Source organism: Stegostoma tigrinum, chromosome 19 (assembly GCF_030684315.1).
Source record: "Stegostoma tigrinum isolate sSteTig4 chromosome 19, sSteTig4.hap1, whole genome shotgun sequence".
Classification (NCBI taxonomy): domain Eukaryota; kingdom Metazoa; phylum Chordata; class Chondrichthyes; order Orectolobiformes; family Stegostomatidae; genus Stegostoma; species Stegostoma tigrinum.
This window is the reverse complement of record NC_081372.1, coordinates 61177730-61196046: the sequence shown is the minus strand read 5'-3', so window position 1 is coordinate 61196046 and position 18317 is coordinate 61177730. Positions and strand designations below refer to the sequence as shown.

Genomic DNA, 18317 nt, shown 5'->3' with positions numbered 1-18317 from the left:
ACTGAAGATAGGGGGAATTGATGACTCACTGGAGACACTGGGAATTGCAGGGTCACTGGAGTTGGTGGGAATTGAGGGGACACTGGGAATTGAGGGTACACTGGAGGCATTGGGGATTGCATGATTAATTGGGATAGTGGGAATTGTGGGGTCTTGAGGGACACTGAGAATTGCATGGTCACTCGAGAAATTGGGAACAGTGGGCCCTGCAAATGGCCACTGAAGGATTATGGAAGAGAGTTCCGCAGGAAGGAGGACAACATTAGGCTGCACTATCTCTAAACTGGTCATCCCCACATTGTTTTGTCCGCCAAATTGCAGGTGGCAGCTGTAAGGAGCAGAGGAGCTCTGAGAATGAGCTGCAGGTAAGTGTAATAACCGAACCATTCCAATGCTGTCTGATGGTCGCACTTCTCCTGAACACAGAAATACTGGCTGTGAATAAAAAATACAACAGAAATGTAAAGAACTGCATCACTATTTCAAGTTGCATAATATTTTGTTAGGGTTTTATAAAGTTTATTTTGCACTGTTTATTTCAGGACTACTTTCCTTTCAAGCTGAGGCTTTGGCGTAGGAGCTTGAGGTTAAAATTAACAATTATCCCACTAGAAGTCAAGCTCACTCTCAAAACTAGCCATGCCCTGGGGGTGAACCCTTCACCTTTGGGAGTTTCTGCAGTTTTCATTTGTTTTTCTTACTTCCATGAAATGTGGCCAACATTTACTGCCCTTCCCTAAGTGCCTTTGAGCAGGAGATGGAAGATGAGCAACAGCTTGAAACTTTTAGCACGTTCCAAGCATTAAGCTGGATTGTTGGGCACATGGTCACAGATATCAATATTTTAAAAGAAAGTAATTTCCATGAAAATAAATACCATACAAGGTGAAAATAGTTTGGTAATGTTTTAAAAGTTGTTTTCAGTCATTTATAATTAGACCTCTGATCAATCTAGTACTTCTGTACTAATTATAAAGTCTGAATATTTTCATTTTCTATAGTTTTGATTGTGGACTGAAATGGGAAAATTGCTGTTTGTCCAAGGATTATGGAAAAGACACACATTTAAGTGCTGTGTACACAGCTGTCTGTTCGAGCAGTGGGAATAGTTCCCACAGACAAACTGGAGCCAGGGATTGGAGAGGAGAGGGTACAAAGATTTATGAGGTGGCTGCCTGTGATGGATAATATTAGTTTTGAGGGGAGACCTAATTGTGGTTTGTAAAATTATGAGGGACCTAGATAAAGTGATCAAGAAATTACCATCCCCTTGGCTGTTGCACTAACCGGTAGGGAGGTCATCAGGACCAGAAATAGGATCTTCGTCTTCCTGGTCATTCATTGTTTGGGAGAAAGGAGGACTACAAGATTAAACACCTTCAGTCTTAGATCCATCGAGTAAATCTTGTTCATTTAGAGATAGCATAATCAAATTGCCCCACGTCCTCCTTTCTCCCAAACAATGAGTGAGCAGGAAGATGAAGATCTTGTTCATTTAGAGATAGCATAATCAAATTGCCCCACCTCATCCTTTCTCCCAAACAATGAGTGAGCAGGAAGATGAAGATCCCATTCCCAGTCCTGATGAGCTACCTACCGGTCAGTGCAACAGCCTCATAAATGCAGATATTAATTTGCATCTAGAGCACATGGACACTACAGACATTGAGAGGCAGGCTGTTTAATACTTCTTTCATCACATTTGTTACTTCCCACAACACATTTCTAATTTTACCTCTGTTTCCATCTCATTCCTGTTCCTTTTAACTATGTTTTGGTTACCCTAACCAGGCTAATTTGTTTAAAGCCCACACATAAATAACTTTGAATGGCCAATCCTGATAAAAAGAATATTTGGCACAATTCGTGTTGGAATTTGTTCTGCTGCTGCATGACAGACTCAGTGGGGAGGAAGGAACATTAATCTCGGTGGATTCAGAATCAGGAACGGATGTAGGGAACTCACTGAAAGAACTTACTGCACATTCACAGGCAAATCCACCTTGGAGGAGTCCGTCAGGATTACTGTTTGTTCACAATACGAGGGATGAGGATCCTCACTGGCAGAGACATTGAGGTCAAGGCTTCCCTGTGCTCATATGAGGCAAGAGAAATGAATGGAGATTGAGGGATGCGGGCTTAAGGACTCCTTTTTGTGCACTGATGGGACTTTTTTTAAACAGCCTGTCCAACATCAAAGGGATGGGTAGGGCCTGGGGATCTGGGAGAGGTGATGATGGGGAGGGAGTAAATTATGAGCTATGGGGAGTTGAGTGCTAGGTGGGTTGAACTGACCAGCTCTGTCAAAGAGCTGGCACAGGTATGATAACAGCTGAGAGGCCTCCTTTCCAGTAAGTGACTAGCACACTGGGGACAACACTCCGGTCCATGTTTACAATAGAGTCATTGGCATTATTTATGCCTGAGAAGACAGCACTGATGAACAGTTCCTCTGTCACGGGAGCACTCCATCAGCACTGTAATGGAACATCAGACGTGAAAATGTCAGTTGTCCCTTCTGACTGAGAGCTTGATGGTTAAGCATGGAATGAGAGCTCTGCATTGTTAATATTCGCCAAATCCTACGTATAGACTCACCTCTGACTGATGTGAAGCTGGGTTCTGAAGTGCTTGTGCCCTTTTTAGGATGTGGTCTTTGATTGGCTCGGTGGACCTTTGCTGTATTTCCATCTGCAGTGACAAACCAGAGGCAGCAGTCGGACACATTGAGCTCCCAGATGATTGGCTGACAGAAACCGTCTCAGTTACTAAGTGCGAAGGTTGTGTAGCTTTCAAATTTGTGACACGAGAAGCAGATGAGTTTTGATCATCAGACAAGGTCTCACTGTTTGCTTGTTCAGGGACTGTAGCCACCGGCAAGACACAAACACTGGAGTAGTGAGAGTTGCTGAGCTCATTCACATCACTTTTTGCTGTAGGCAGCTTCTCAGGTTCAGACATTGCTGTGATTTTAGAAAGTGACCACACAGGAATCTGAGAGAAGAGTGACACAGCTGAATTCTCAGAGTTAGCCAGTGTCCAGGCAACTACAGGTGATTTGGAAAGACTTGGGCTTTGTGATAGGACCAGTGGTGGAGAGATCATTGGACTTCTGCAGTCAGCTGGGCAAACTAGAGACTCCCCTGGTTGATAAAGGACAAGATGTCCATTTGAGAAAGGGCTGGATTTTTCTATGAGGAACTGGGAGTGTAGGTTGACAGATTTAGGTGTACTAGATGCCAGAGAGCATACGTGTGTCCTTTTTAAGAGATACGGTTTTCCATTTAAACACTTTCTTTCACCTGAAGAGAAAAACGAAGATCACAGGCAGCAATTAGCAATCACACAGGAATTTGGAGCTGGACTAAGAATAAACTAGCAAGTTTATCAGCCAGTACTGGCCAGGAGACAAAACCAAATCTAAAGCTGACACAGTCTGTCCCAGTCTCTTACAGAATGATCCCCGTTTGTCACAGTCTGACCCTGTCCCTCAAAGTCTAACCACATCCCTCACTGTTTGACCCGAGTCAGTCCCTCATAGTTTCACCCAATCCCTTACAGTCTGACCCAATCCTCCACAGTTTGATCTAGCCTGCTATAGTCTGACCCAGCCCCTCATAGTCTGACATAGTCACTCAGTCTAACACAGCCTCTCACAGTCTGTGCCAGTCAAAGAGCCATTTACATCTACATTGAGATTCTTAATATACTTTGCGTCAGTATTCACAGAAGAAAGGGACATGACAGATGTTGAGGTGAGGGACAGATGTTTGATTACTCTAGGTCAAGGTGGCATAAGGAGGGGGAAGTGTTGAGTATTCTAAAAGGTATTAGGGTGGACAAGTCCCAGGTCTGGATGGGATCTATCCCAGGTTATTAAGGGAAGTGAGAGAGGAAATAGCTGGGGCCTTAACAAATATCTTTGCAGCATCCTTCAGCATGGGTGAGGTCCCAGAGGACTGGAGAATTGCTAATGTTGTCCCCTTGTTTAAGAATGGTAGCAAGGATAATCCAGGTACTTATAGACTGGTGAGCCTGACGTCAATGGTAGGGAAGCTGCTGGAGAAGATACTGAGGGATAGGATCTATTTACATTTGGAAGAAAATGGGCTTATTAGTGATAGGCAGCATGGCTTTGTGCAGGGAAGGTCATGTCTTACAAACTTGATAGAATTCTTTGAGGAAGTGGCAAAGTTGATAGATGAGGGAAGGGCTGTAGATGTCATATACATGGGCTTCAGGAAAGCGTTTGATAAGGTTCCCCCTGGCAGGCTGATGGAGAAAGTGAAGTCGCATGGGATCCAGGGTGTACTAGCTAGATGGATAGATAACTGGCTGGGCACCAGGACATACAGAGTTGTAGTGAAAGGGAGTTTCTCAAAATGGATTTGTGTTGGGACCACTGTTGTTTGTGATGTACATAATGATCTGGAGGAAGGTATAGATGGTCTGATTGGCAAGTTTTCAGGTGACACTAAGATTGGTGGAGTAGCAGATAGTAGAAGGTGACTGTTGGAGAATGCAGCAGAGTATAGATGGATTGGAGAGTTGGACGGAGAGATGGCAGACAGAGTTCAATCCATACAAATGTGAGGTGATGCATTTTGGAAGATCCAATTCAAGAGTGAACTATACGGTAAATGGAAAAGCCCTAAGGAAAATTGATGCACAGAGAGATCTGGGTGTTCAGGTCCATTGTACCCTGAAGGTGGCACCGCAGGTCGATAGAGTGGTCAAGAAGGCATATGGCAGGCTTTCATTCATTGGACGTTATATTGAGTACAAGAGTTGGAATGTCATGTTACAGTTGTATAGGACTTTGGTTCAACCACATTTGGAATACTGTGTGCAGTTCTGGTCGCCACATTACCAAAAGAATGTGGATGCTTTGGAGAGGGTGCAGAGGAGGTTCACCAAGGTGTTGCCTGGTATGGAGGGCACTAGCTATGAAGAGAGGTTGAGTAGATTAGGATTATTTACATTAGAAAGATAGAGGCTGAGGGGGGACCTGACTGAGGCCTACAAAATCATGAGAGAAGGATCTTGACCTGAAACATCAAACTTTCCTGCTCCTCTGATACTGCTTGGCCTGCAGTGTTCATCCAGCTTCACACCATGTTACCTAGCTCTTCTAATCCCACTGTCCAGCACCTGTCCTATTGTCTTGTACATGCCTTAGCACCACAAGCGCACGCCTAAATATTTCATAAACGTTATGAGGGTTTCTGCCTCTACCACCCTTACAGGCAGCGAGTTCCAGATTTCCACTATCTGGGTAAAAAAAGGTTTTCCTTATGTCTCGTCTAAACCTCTGCCTGTTACCTTAAATCTGTATGCCCCTGGCCAATGATCCTCCTATCAAGGGGAAAACTTTCTCCTTGTCTATCTTATCCATACGCCTCATAATTTTATATATCTCAATCATGTTCCCGCTCAACCTCCTCCACTCCAAGAAAATTGAAACTCTCCAGACCAGGCAATATCTTTGTAAACCTCCTCTGCAACTCTCCAGTGCAATCACATCCCTCCTATAATGAAGATTCTATATCTGCACGCAGTACCCTAGCTGAGGCCTAACCAACATTTTACAGTTCCAGAAGAACCTCCCTTCTCTTCAGCTCGATGCCTCGACCAATATAGACAAGTATCCCATATGCTTTCTTAACAACCTGTTCTGATACCTTAAGGCCCAGCATACATGCACACCATGGTCCCTCTACTCCTTGATAACAAAGTGTGGAGCTGGATGAACACAGCAGGCCAAGCAGCATCTTAGGAGCACAAAAGCTGATGTTTCAGGCCGAGACCCTTCATCAGAAATGGGGGAGGGGAAGATGGTTCTGAAATAAATAGGGAGAGAGGGGGAGGCAGATCCCGAAACATCAGCCTTCCTGCTCCTAAGATGCTGCTTGGCCTGCTGTGTTCATCCAGCTCCACACCTTGTTATCTCAGATTCTGCAGCATTTGCAGTTCCTATTATCCCTCTAATCCTTGGTGCATTCCAAGGTTCCCATCATTCGCCATATATTCCCTTCTTTGTTCTCACAAATGCATTATGCCACATCCAGCCGGATTGAATTCTACCTGCCATTGATCAGATCATCTGACCAGCTCATCTACATCCTTCTGTAATCTGAGGCCATCCCCTCAATATTTACATTCCCACCAATTTTTATACCATCTGCAAACTTACTGATCAACTCGTCTAGATTCTATGAAGTCTCAACCATTTCTCTCAACAGTACATAAAGAGTAAAGGCCTCAACAATGATCCCTGTGGGACCCCGCTGGACACAAACTTCCAATCAGAAAAATACACCTCAACAATTAACTGCTGTTTCCTGCTACTCAGCCAATTTAATTTTTGGATCCCATAGGATCTTACCGTTGCTGTCAGTCTCCTGAATGGGACCTTATCAAACCCCTTGTTGAAGTCTAATTGGACCACATCAAATGTATTGCTCTCATCTGCACACCAGTTATCCACTTTTTTCTCTCATTCCAGCGTTGTACACTTCTTAATGTCCAGGGGTTGCAGTCTCTCTCAGTCTGTTACAGTTCCTCACAGTTGGATACAGAGCTTGAGGGAACAGAAAGGTGTTTGAGGGACAGGGGTCAGGTACAGGGTTCAAGGATTTGTTTAGTCCTTGTGGAGTCAAACACTGAATTTGAGCACATGGTTTCAGAGCTTGAGGTGGCAGATGCAGAGTTAATACTGTCAGATCCGGAGTTGGTAAGGTCAGAAACAGAATTCAGAGGGTGGATATGGAGAATTTGGAATCAGATCCAGAGTTTGAGGAGTAGGATACAGGGGTCAAAGGGGAGAGGTCAGATGCAGAGTTTGAGGGAATGGCTACAGGGTTTGAGGAGTCAATTCAGAGATTAGTTGGGGGTGCATGGAGGGGTCTTATGCAGAGTTCATGGAGCCAGATACAATGGGACAGGAGCAGATGCAGAGTTTCAGCAATCAAGTACAGAGTCAAAACATTTGATTCGGGTTTGGAGGAGATAGGTGCAGGATTTGAAGGGCTGGATACAGCATTCAAAAGGACAAGTATGCAGTTCAAGGGGTTGGACACAGATTTTGAGGAGACAGACATAGTGTCAGGGCTTACGGATCTTGAGCAGCAGATTCAGGGAAATCACAGTGAAGATGCAGAAAGTGAGGGGCAGATATACAAATTGGGAAATTGGGTAAGTACAAAGGTATTGAGAGAAAAGATGGCAATTATATATATTTTCCTAACCTATCTAAATGTGTTGTAACACACTTAAGGAGCAGTTAGGACTCGAACTTGAATCAAGCTGGCTCAGAGGTAGGGATACTATTGCTATGCTACAGGAATCCCTCCAAGACAAGGATTGGAGATAGAGGTTTCACCAGAAACGAAGGAATGTGTGAGTAATTAAACTTGTTAAAACAGAACTAAAGAATATTTTAAGAGTAGGTAAGGAAGTTTGTGCAGTGGTTGAGGTGTTTCAACTGACGTTAAGAAGATCTGAGCAAAGGGGAGAAGCATTTAAACAGATCAAAGGTCCAGGAAGTTTGAGAACAGGTTGAACTGTCAAGATTCTCAGTAATCTCTTTGTTTAGGTGCCATCCTACTACTGGGTGCAACTGGGGAATGGTGTCAAAGAACAAATCTAGAAGAGCATTTCTGAGGGATGCAAAGAAAATTGCATTGTTGTAATGAAATACTTTGACTACCACAATATAGACCTGACTTATAACAATGCTGATGACTGTGACGAGGAAGACTTTCTGAAGAACGTGCTAGGTCAGTAAGTTTCTGTTCTGACAAGGAAGGAAGCATTGCTGGATCTGGAGAATGAGGTGAGCTAAGTGTGTCAATTGTCATTTGGTAGCATTTCAGAAATAATTCTCATAGTATCATTTGGCTTACATTCACTATGGAAGGAACAAACTGTGATTCAGAGTAACAATAATTAATTGCTGAGGGTTCAAGTGTGATGGAATGAGATTGGATTTAATGCAGGTAACGTGGGATCAAAAATTGGTACACAAAACTAATGGAACCTTTGAAAATCAGAGCGTTCAGTGCAGTCAAGGCACATTCCCATGAAGGCAATAGGAGGACATATCAATCTAGAGCTCTGTTCATAGCAGAGAAGATATAGAGGAAGGTGAAGCAAATAAAAGGGTGTGTTTGACAGGCATTAAGATTAAGAACACATGTAAGAGCCAGGGTGAATATAGACAGTTCAGAGGGGCAGTGAAAATGGAAATCAGAAAGACAGAGACAATGAAAGAGATTGGCAGCTAACATGAAGGAATTCAAAAGTCTTCCTCTCGACATGTTAATAGTGAGAGGGTGTAAAGGAGGAGTACAAGAAATATGGACCAAAAAGAGGGCTTGCACACTGAAGCAACGGAAATACCAATGGTACTAAATGAGTACTTTGCATCTGTCTTAACCAAGGAAGAAGATACTGCAGAACCAAAATCAAATCAGGGGCAGTCTGCTAAATTGAGCAAGTATGTTTAAATTGATTAGAAAATGTGAGGGAACGATAGTAGAGCTTGTGGAAATAAAATATACAAAAATAAATAGCAAATAATTTGTAACACAGCAATGGGAGATATTTAAAATGGCATTGAATAGAGTGTAGGGGCAAATGAGAGGTATATAGAATAAATTAGCTAAATACTAAGAGGATAAAACCTCTGTTCTAGATAGATTGTATTCATGTATTTTGACAGAATCTAGTAAAGACATAACAGAGGTATAGCTACACATATTTAATAACTTTTAAAGAAAAGGTGTAGTCCCTGAGGCCTGGTGAATAATTTAAGAAGGGGGTAAGAACAAGAACAGGGAATTTAATTTTTTACTCATGAGATGAGGGTGTCATCAGCATTTATTGTCCATCCCTAATTGTCCACAAGGGAGTTAAGAGTCAACATATTGCTGTGGGTCTGGATTCACATGCGGACCAGACCAGAAAGGATGGCAGTTTTCTTCCCTAAGGGGCATTAGTGAACCAGCTGGTATATTCCCAACAAAAAAAACAACAGTTTCATGGTCAGCATTTGACTCTTAATTCCAGGTTTTTCCTATTGCTGTGGGGGGTTTTGAACACTTCTACGCAGAACATTAGAGATAACAAGGTGTAGAGCTGGATGAACACAGTAGGCCAAACTGCATCAGAGGAGCAGGAAGGTTGACGTTTCCGGCCTAGGCCTTCAGAAATTTCTGAAGAAGGGTCTAGACCCGAAACGTCAGCCTTCCTGCTCCTCTGATGCTGCTTGGCCTGCTGTGTTCATTCAGCTCTACACCTTGTTATCTCAGATTCTCCAGCATCTGCAGTTCCTGCTATCTCTACACAGAACATTACCTGGGTTGCTGGAGTAACAATCCAACAGCAATACCTCTAGGCCATTGCCTGCCCAGATAATAGCTTGGTGGTAGGAAAAATAAGGGCATCCATATTTAGGTAGAGATTTGAAGAACAGTTTGAAATTTAAAAAATCATACATAATGATGAGTAGTCAGCATCGATTTCAAAAGGGAAAATCCCGCCTAGCCAATCTTACTGCTTTTTTTGAGGATCTAAACAATGGTAAAGTAGATGTCAACAACTTACTAAGAAATGCAGTCAGGAATTCAGATATAACCCAGAATAGTGACAATGTGGAACTTGCTGTCACAGGGAATAAGGGCAGTCAATACTTTACATACATTTAAGGAGAAATCCAATGAGTCTAGGAGAGAGAAGGGAAGGAACCATGATGGTAGATTTAGATGTAGAAAGATGCAAGTGGAACATAAACACTGAGATGAATTGGTTGGGCTCAATGGCCTAGTTCTCTGCTATAAATCACATGTATGTTCAGAGGAGCTTTCATCAGTGCTCAAAATCATGTTGGGTCTGGATCTGAGCAGAGTAGATAGAGAGGAGCAGTCCTCATTGATGGCAGAGTGAAGGCCTGGAGGACAGAAGTTTAAAGTGTGTGGCTACAGATCTGATGGAGACATGAGGAAAAACCTTTTATGCAAAAATGGTTGGGATGTGGAATGCTCTGCCTAAGAGTATAGTACAGGCAGGTCCAACCACAGTTTTCAAAAAGTTATTAGGTAATTATATGAAGAGAAAATATTTGCAGAGCAATGGGGAAATAGCAGGGAAATTCAGAATAACTGAGGTTTTGTTGTAGGGAGCTAGTATGAAACCAACAGACTATTTGACCAGTCTATGATTCTATGAAGGTTTAGACAGAAATTAATTATTTAAATGATCACAAGGAGGATTAAACAAAGATTACTGATATTTAGGCAGACATTAGGAGGACTGAGTGATTATTAAACTGATTTTGACATAGATTAGAGTGCTTTGTTTAAAGAAGTTGCAGGGGAGGATATGGATTTGAGCAGATGTTAAGGATGTTTATATAGAGACTAAGGAGGTTTTGACAAATGTTAAAGTGATTAGGGCAGAGAATAAGGATGTTTAGAGAAAAATATAGAGTTTATACAACAGTTAACCTAGATTAGACCAAGGTAAAATTGATTTGGACAGTTATTCCAATAATGAAACCATTTTGGGATTGTCTTCACAGGTTGGTAACTGGTAAACAGGATGTCATAGACTGAAAATTGGCATTGCAAGCAGAAGGGGGCAGTTAGAAGGTTTGTTTACACAACAGGATTATTAGAACAGGAAATGTTTACAATGGGGGTAACATAGACGGATTAGAATAGGGCTCATTATCCAATTTGGCAAGGATTCCAGAGAATATAAGTGGATTTGGGAAAGAGCAGGGACCAGGAGGAGAGAAACTCAAGGACACTCAGTGCTCCATGTTTTATGAGCATATTCTATCTTAATTTTGCCAGGAAGGTCTGGTCTTGGCCTGTCACACATTCTCCACTTCCTTTTGTTGCATACCTAACAGTGTTTTCAGACAGCATGAACACCCGCAACAGGGTCCCACATGCACTCTCCCCACCAATATCCCTCATCCTGCCCAGAATGGCAGTACAGCCTCTCACCATCCACTGGAATTTCCCAGTGAAGATAAACCAGTGATTCTGACATTTCATTTCACTCGCTCCAATTTTCTTTCACATCAGTTTTGGAAACATCATGGTGCATAGAACATAGAACATTACAGCACAGTACAGGCCCTTCAGCCCTCGATGTTGTGTCGACCCAGCATACCGATCTCAAGCCCATCTAACCTACACTATTCCATGTACGTCCATATGCTTGTCCAATGACAACTTAAATGTACCTAAAGTTGGCGAATCTACTACCGTCGCAGGCAAAGCGTTCCATTCCCTTACTACTCTCTGAGTAAAGAAACTACCTCTGACATCTGTCCTATATCTTTCACCCCTCAATTTAAAGCTATGCCCCCTCGTGCTCGCTGTCACAATCCTAGGAAAAAGGCTCTTCCTATCCACCCTATCTAACCCTCTGATTATTTTATATGTTTCAATTAAGTCACCTCTCAACCTTCTTCTCTATAATGAAAACAGCCTCAAGTCCCTCAGCCTTTCCTCGTAAGACCTTCCCTCCATACCAGGCAACATCCTCGTAAATCGCCTCTGCACCCTTTCCAAAGCTTCCACATCTTTCTTATAATGCGGTGACCAGAACTGTACCCAATACTCCAAGTGCAGTCGCACCAGAGTTTTGTACAGCTTCAGCATAACCTCTTGGTTCCGGAACTCGATCCCTCTATTAATAAAAGCTAAAACACTGTATGCCTTCTTAACAGCCCTGTCAACGTGGGTGGTAACTTTCAAGGATCTGTGTACATGGACACCGAGATCTCTCTGCTCATCTACACTACTAAGAATCTTACCATTAGCCCTGTACTTTGCCTTCCGGTTACTCCTACCAAAGTGCATCACCTCGCACTTGTCTGCATTAAACTCCATTTGCTGCCTCTCAGCCCAGCTCTGCGACTTATCTATGTCTCTCTGCAACCTACAGCATCCTTCGTCACTATCCACAACTCTGCAAATTTACTAACCCATCCTTCTACGCCCTCATCCAGGTCATTTATAAAAATAACAAACAGCAGTGGACCCAACACCGACCCTTGCGGTACACCACTAGTAACTGGTCTCCAGGATGAACATTTCCCATCAACTACCATCCTCTGTCTTCTTTCAGCAAGCCAATTTCCGAACCAAACTGCAATATCTCCCACAATTCCATTCCTCCGTATTTTGTACAATAGCCTATTGTGGGGAACCTTATCGAACGCCTTGCTGAAATCCATATACACCACATCAACCAGTTTACTCTCATCTACCTGTTTGGTCACCTTCTCAAAGAACTCAAAAAGGTTTGTGAGGCACGACCTTGCCTTCACAAAACCGTGCTGACTATCCCTAATCAAATTATTCTTTTCTAGATGATTATAAATCCTATCCCTTATAACCTTTTCCAACACTTTACCAACAACTGAGGTAACGCTCACTGGTCTATAATTACCAGGGTTGTCTCTACTCCCCTTCTTGAACAGGGGAACCACATTTGCTATCCTCCAGTCATCTGGCACTATTCCTGCAGACAATGACGAGTTAAAGATCAATGCCAAAGGCTCGGCAATCTCCTCCCTGGCTTCCCAGAAGATCTGAGGATAAATCCCATCCAGCCCAGGGGACTTATCTATCTTCACCCTCTGTAGGATTTCTAATACCTATTCCTTGTGAACCTCAATCCCACATAGTCTAGTAGCCTGTATCTCAGTATTCTCAACAACATTGTCATTTTCTAGAGTGAATACTGTTGAAAAATATTCATTTAGTGCTTCCCCTATCTCCTCTGACTCCACACACAACTTAACACTACTATCCTTGATTGGGCCTAATCTTACTTTCGTCATTCTTTTATTCCTTAAATACCTATAGAAAGCCTTAGGGTTTACCCTGATCCTATCCGCCAACAACTTCTCATGTCTCCTTCTGGCTCTTCTGAGCTTCTCTTTAGGTCTTTCCTGGCTACCTCATAGCCCTCAAGTGCCCGAACTGAGCCTTCACATCTCATCCTAACATAAGCCTTCTTCTTCCTCTTGACCAGAGATTCCACCTCCTTCGTAAACCACAGCTCCTGCACTCTACAGCTTCCTCCCTGCCTGACAGGTACATACTTATCTAGGACACACAGGAGCTTTTCCTTGAATAAGCTCCACATTTCTACTGTGCCCATCCCCTGCAGTTTCCTTCCCCATCCTATGCTCCCTAAATCTTGCCTAATCTCCTCCTAATTGCCTTTCCCCCAGCTATAACTCTTGCCCAGTGGTATACACCCATCCCTTTCCATCACTGAAGTAAACATAACAGAATTGTGATCGCTGTCAACAAAGTGCTCACCTACTTCCAAATCTAACACCTGGCCAGGCTCATTACCCAGTACCAAATCTAATGTGGCTTCGCCCCTTGTTGGCCTATCTACATACTGTGTCAGGAAGCCCTCCTGCACATACTGGACAAAAACTGACCCATCTATAGTACTCGAACTATAGTGTTCCCAGTCAATATTTGGAAAGTTCAAGACCCCATGACAACTATCCTGTCTCTCTCACTCCTAGCGAGAATCATCTTTGCTATCCTTTCCTCTACATCTCTGGAACTATTCAGAGGTCTATAGAAAACTCCCAACAGGGTGACCTCTCCTTTCCTGTTTCTAACCTCAGCCCATACTACCTCAGTTGATGAGTCCCCAAACATCCTTTCTGCAACTGTAATACTGTCCTTGACCAACAATGCCACACCTCCGCCCCTTTTACCATCTTCTCTGTTCTTCCTGAAACATCTAAATCCCAGAACCTGCAACAACCATTCCTGTCCCTGCTCTATCCACGTCTCCGAAATAGCCACAACATCGAAGTCCCAGGTACTAACCCATGCTGCAAGTTCACCCACCTTATTCCGGACGCTCCTGGCATTGAAGTAGACACACTTCAAACCAACTTCTTGCTTGCCAGTGCCATCTTGCTTCCCTGAAACTTTATTTCGGACCACCCTACTCGCCACCTTTTCTATAGTCGAACTACAATTTTGGTGCCCATCCCCCTGCTGAATTAGTTTAAACCCACCAGAATAGCCTTTGCAAATATCCCCCCCAGGATATTGGTACCCCTCTGGTTCAGGTGAAGACCATCTTGCTTGTAGAGGTCCCACCTACCCCAATTATCCAAGAATCCAAAACCCTCCCTCCTGCACCATCCCTGTAGCCACGTGTTCAACTCCTCTCTCTCCCTATTCCTCGCCTCACTAGCATGTGGCACAGGCAACAAACCAGAGACAACAACTCTGTTCGTCCTAGCTCTCAGCTTCCATCCTAGTTCCCTGAATTTCTGCCTTAAATCCCCATCTCTCTTCCTACCTATGTCGTTGGTGCCAATGTGGACCATGACTTGGGGCTGCTCCCCCGCCCCCTTAAGGATCCCAAAAACACGATCAGAGACATCACAAGATTGAGGCTGGTGCTCAGGGCAAGGGTGAAGGATGGAGCTACACTGAAGACAGAGATGTGCCCTGTACCAAACTCATATAAATCGAAACTTTCTGGTGCCTGGGTCTTTCAACATTAAAAAGCAAAAACCAACCCTTGCATCAATAATTACTTTGATCACTTCCTTGAAATTAGAAATCTCACCTTCTTCTTCCTGTTCCTGATCCTCTGATTTTGTGCAGGTCTGCGGTTTTGCTTGTGTCTTACTGTGGATCTTGGATTTGATATGCTTTGTCAGATTCCCTATCAAAATCATATAGATTTTATTAGGTTGACATTTTAACTGGATGTAAAAATGCCTGACACATTCAATACCGACGCAATGAGGTGGACTCCAAAAACGCACTCTCCCTTCATCTTACTCATGTTCAGCAAAACCTGTGAGAGCCACATGATCAGGACAGAAGAGATGAAATGACATTAGAATAGGGATAGGACTGAGCAAGGAATTTCAGTCTTTGAATATATTTATAGTAGGTGTTGGTAGTTGTTTTATTTTCAATGACAGAAAGGGTTGGAGGATAGTGTGGGTCAAAAATATTGAGGTATTTAATTGGCCATAATTGTTTTAAAGGGTGGTGCAGGATTGACAGGTTGAATGGCCTACTCCTATTCCAATGTCAGTGTATTGAAGGTGGTTCAGAGAAAGTTTTCTGGATCTTTACATTTTTTTTGGAGGGGAGGACAAGGTGTTGCCCAATGAGGATAAGCAAGGCTAATATCAGCTGGAGTTGGGAAAAGAGGCAACTGGATTAAATGTTCTGAGGGTTTTGACCAAGTGGATATGGAGAGAATGTTCCCTCTTATGGAAGAACAGGGGTCACTTTTAAAAATCAGGAGTCATCCAATCAAATCAGAGATTAGATGAACCTTTTCTCTCCGAAGGTTGTGAGCTTTTGGAATTTTCTCCTTGAAAAGTGATGGAACCAGTGTCCTTTAAATTTTTTTAAGGCAGTTGTAGATAGATTCTTGATAAACAAAGGAGATAGAAGATTATCAGGGTTGTCAGGGCAGTGGATTTGAGGTTGCATCAGAATTGATCATATTCAATCGTACAGCACAGTCAAGGGGCTGAATGGCCTACTTCAGTTACACCATATGTGATGTTCCTCAGGGATAGCTCTAATGTAAAGGTGCTATAAATAGTTCCTATTATTGCATTTAGTGCTCACAAGGATTCAGGGACTCCACTCTAAACAATTTCCCTGTGTGATCCATGGGCTGGATTTGAAGCTTCAGTTGTTGAGAACAAATTGAGAGTTGGGGAGGAAACAAAAAGACTTTCTGATCTGTCCTTAGTCCGAGACTGGAAATACTCTGACAGAATACCTCGGAACCCCTTAGAACTCACAACGCACAGACGACATGGTACTTGCCTGTGAAGTTTAAATTTTTGATGGGAATTAACCTGGCATCTTGAAACTTTCAAAAAGACCCCAGATCTGTGTTGTAATTGGAGATATCAGAAGTTTTGGCTGATTTGTCTGGATAGTTACCCAGTATAGGTTTAAGGATCAAAGCCTGGTATAACTCAAGGATAAAAATAAAAGACTATAAGATCTTAAAATGTAGCAGCAACAGTAAGACATTCAGCCCATTCAGTCTACTAAGCCATTCAGTGAGAATATAATTCATTAGATAATCCTCAACTCCACTTCCTGCCTTCTCCTTTAACCCTCAATTCCCTTAGTGATTAAATATCGGCCTATCTTAGCCTTGAACATACTTGACAACCAGCCTGGACAGCCTCTGCAGTAAAAAATTCCACAGATTCTCTGCCCTCCAAGAGAAGAAATTCTTTCTGATCATGGCTTTAAATGAGTAATCACTTAATTGGAGACTATGCCCTCTGGTCCTACACTATCCCACAACAGAAAATAACATACTGTTAAGAACCTTGTATATTTCAATAAAGGCATCTCTCATTCTTCTAAATTCCAGTGAGTATGGGTCCAATTGGTTCAGCTGAGTGAACATTCTCTGAACTGCTTCTCATTCCAGTATGTCTTTTCTTAGATAAGAGGCCTAGTTATATTCCAAATGCGACCTGACTATTGCATTGTATCGTTTTAGTAAAACACCCCTAAAACTGCTCCACCATCACTAATACTGACCTCCTCAGTCCACTTGTCAAGGAGCTTTTCACCTTTTAAACCCTGACCTTTTAACCTTGTTACTGCTGTAAAAAGGGTGTGTAGTTTGACCTCCTGCACTGATTCTGTGCTGAGCCACAGGCTTGCAGATCAAGGAGGATGCAGATAAAAGCACATGAGGTCGAGGGTAACTTGGCAAGTTGGATTCAAAATTGGCTCAGTGGCAGAAGACAGAAGGTGGTGGTAGCACACCGCTTATGTGACAGGGGGCCAGTGCCCAGTGGTGTTCCACAGAGATTGCACTGGATTTCTTAATAGTCAAAATATATATATAAATGATGCAGATGAGAATGTTGGGGGATGACACTAAGATTGTCCAGGGTGGGGTTGACAGTGAGGAGGAAGGTCATGGGTAAGAACATAGAACATAGAACAGTACAGCACAGAACAGGCCCTTCAGCCCACAATGTTGTGCCGACCATTGATCCTCATGTATGCACCCTCAAATTTCTGTGACCATATACATGTCCAGCAGTCTCTTAAATGACCCCAATGACCTTGCTTCCACAACTGCTGCTGGCAACGCATTCCATGCTCTCACAACTCTCTGCGTAAAGAACCTGCCTCTGACATCCCCTCTATACTTTCCACCAACCAGCTTAAAACTATGACCCCTCGTGCTCGCCATTTCTGCCCTGGGAAATAGTCTCTGGCTATCAACTCTATCTATGCCTCTCATTATCTTGTATACCTCAATTAGATCCCCTCTCCTCCTCCTTTTCTCCAATGACAAGAGACCGAGCTCAGTCAACCTCTCTTCATAAGATAAGCCCTCCAGTCCAGGCAGCATCCTGGTAAACCTCCTCTGAACCCTCTCCAAAGCATCCACATCTTTCCTATAATACGGCGCCCAGAACTGGACGCAGTATTCCAAGTGCGGTCTAACCAAAGTTTTATCGAGCTGCAACAAGATCTCACGACTCTTAAACTCAATCCCCCTGTTAATGAAAGCCAAAACACCATATGCTTTCTTTACAACCCTGTCCACTTGGGTGGCCATTTTAAGGGATCTATGTATCTGCACACCAAGATCCCTCTGTTCCTCCACGCTGCCAAGAATCCTATCCTTAATCCTGTACTCAGCTTTCAAATTCGACCTTCCAAAATGCATCACCTCGCATTTATCCAGGTTGAACTCATCTGCCACCTCTCAGCCCATCTCTGCATCCTGTCAATGTCCCGCTGCAGCCTACAACAGCCCTCTACACTGTCAACGACACCTCCGACCTTTGTGTCGTCTGCAAACTTGCTGACCCATCCTTCAATTCCCTCGTCCAAGTCATTAATAAAAATTACAAACAGTAGAGGCCCAAGGACAGAGCCCTGTGGAACTCCACTCACCACTGACTTCCAGGCAGAATATTTTCCTTCTACTACCACTCGCTGTCTTCTGTTGGCCAGCCAATTCTGTATCCAAGCAGTTAAGTTCCCCTGTATCCCATTCCTCCTGACCTTCTGAATGAGCCTACCATGGGGAACCTTATCAAATGCCTTACTGAAGTCCATATACACCACATCCACAGCTTGACCCTCATCAACCTTTCTAGTCACATCCTCAAAAAACTCGATAAGGTTTGTAAGGCATGACCTACCCCTCACAAAGCCGTGTTGGCTGTATTTGATCAAGCCATGCTCTTCCAGATGGTCATAAATCTTATCCCTCAGAATCCT

General features: G+C 43.2%; 1 protein-coding gene across 1 annotated transcript in view; it reads right to left on the bottom strand.

Annotated features, from left to right (window-relative positions):
• Positions 1 to 247: 247 nt before the first annotated feature.
• LOC125461608 (zinc finger protein 40-like) overlaps positions 248 to 18317 on the bottom strand; it is a 51328-nt gene continuing 33258 nt past the window's right edge. Inside the window, exons 4-6 of the mRNA XM_059652657.1 lie at positions 14638 to 14736; positions 2599 to 2691; positions 248 to 435 (exon numbers count right to left, since the gene is read on the bottom strand). Of these exons, the coding sequence (XP_059508640.1) occupies positions 263 to 435; positions 2599 to 2691; positions 14638 to 14736 (365 nt within the window). The 3' untranslated portion in view covers positions 248 to 262. The remainder of the gene's footprint in view (positions 436 to 2598; positions 2692 to 14637; positions 14737 to 18317) is intronic.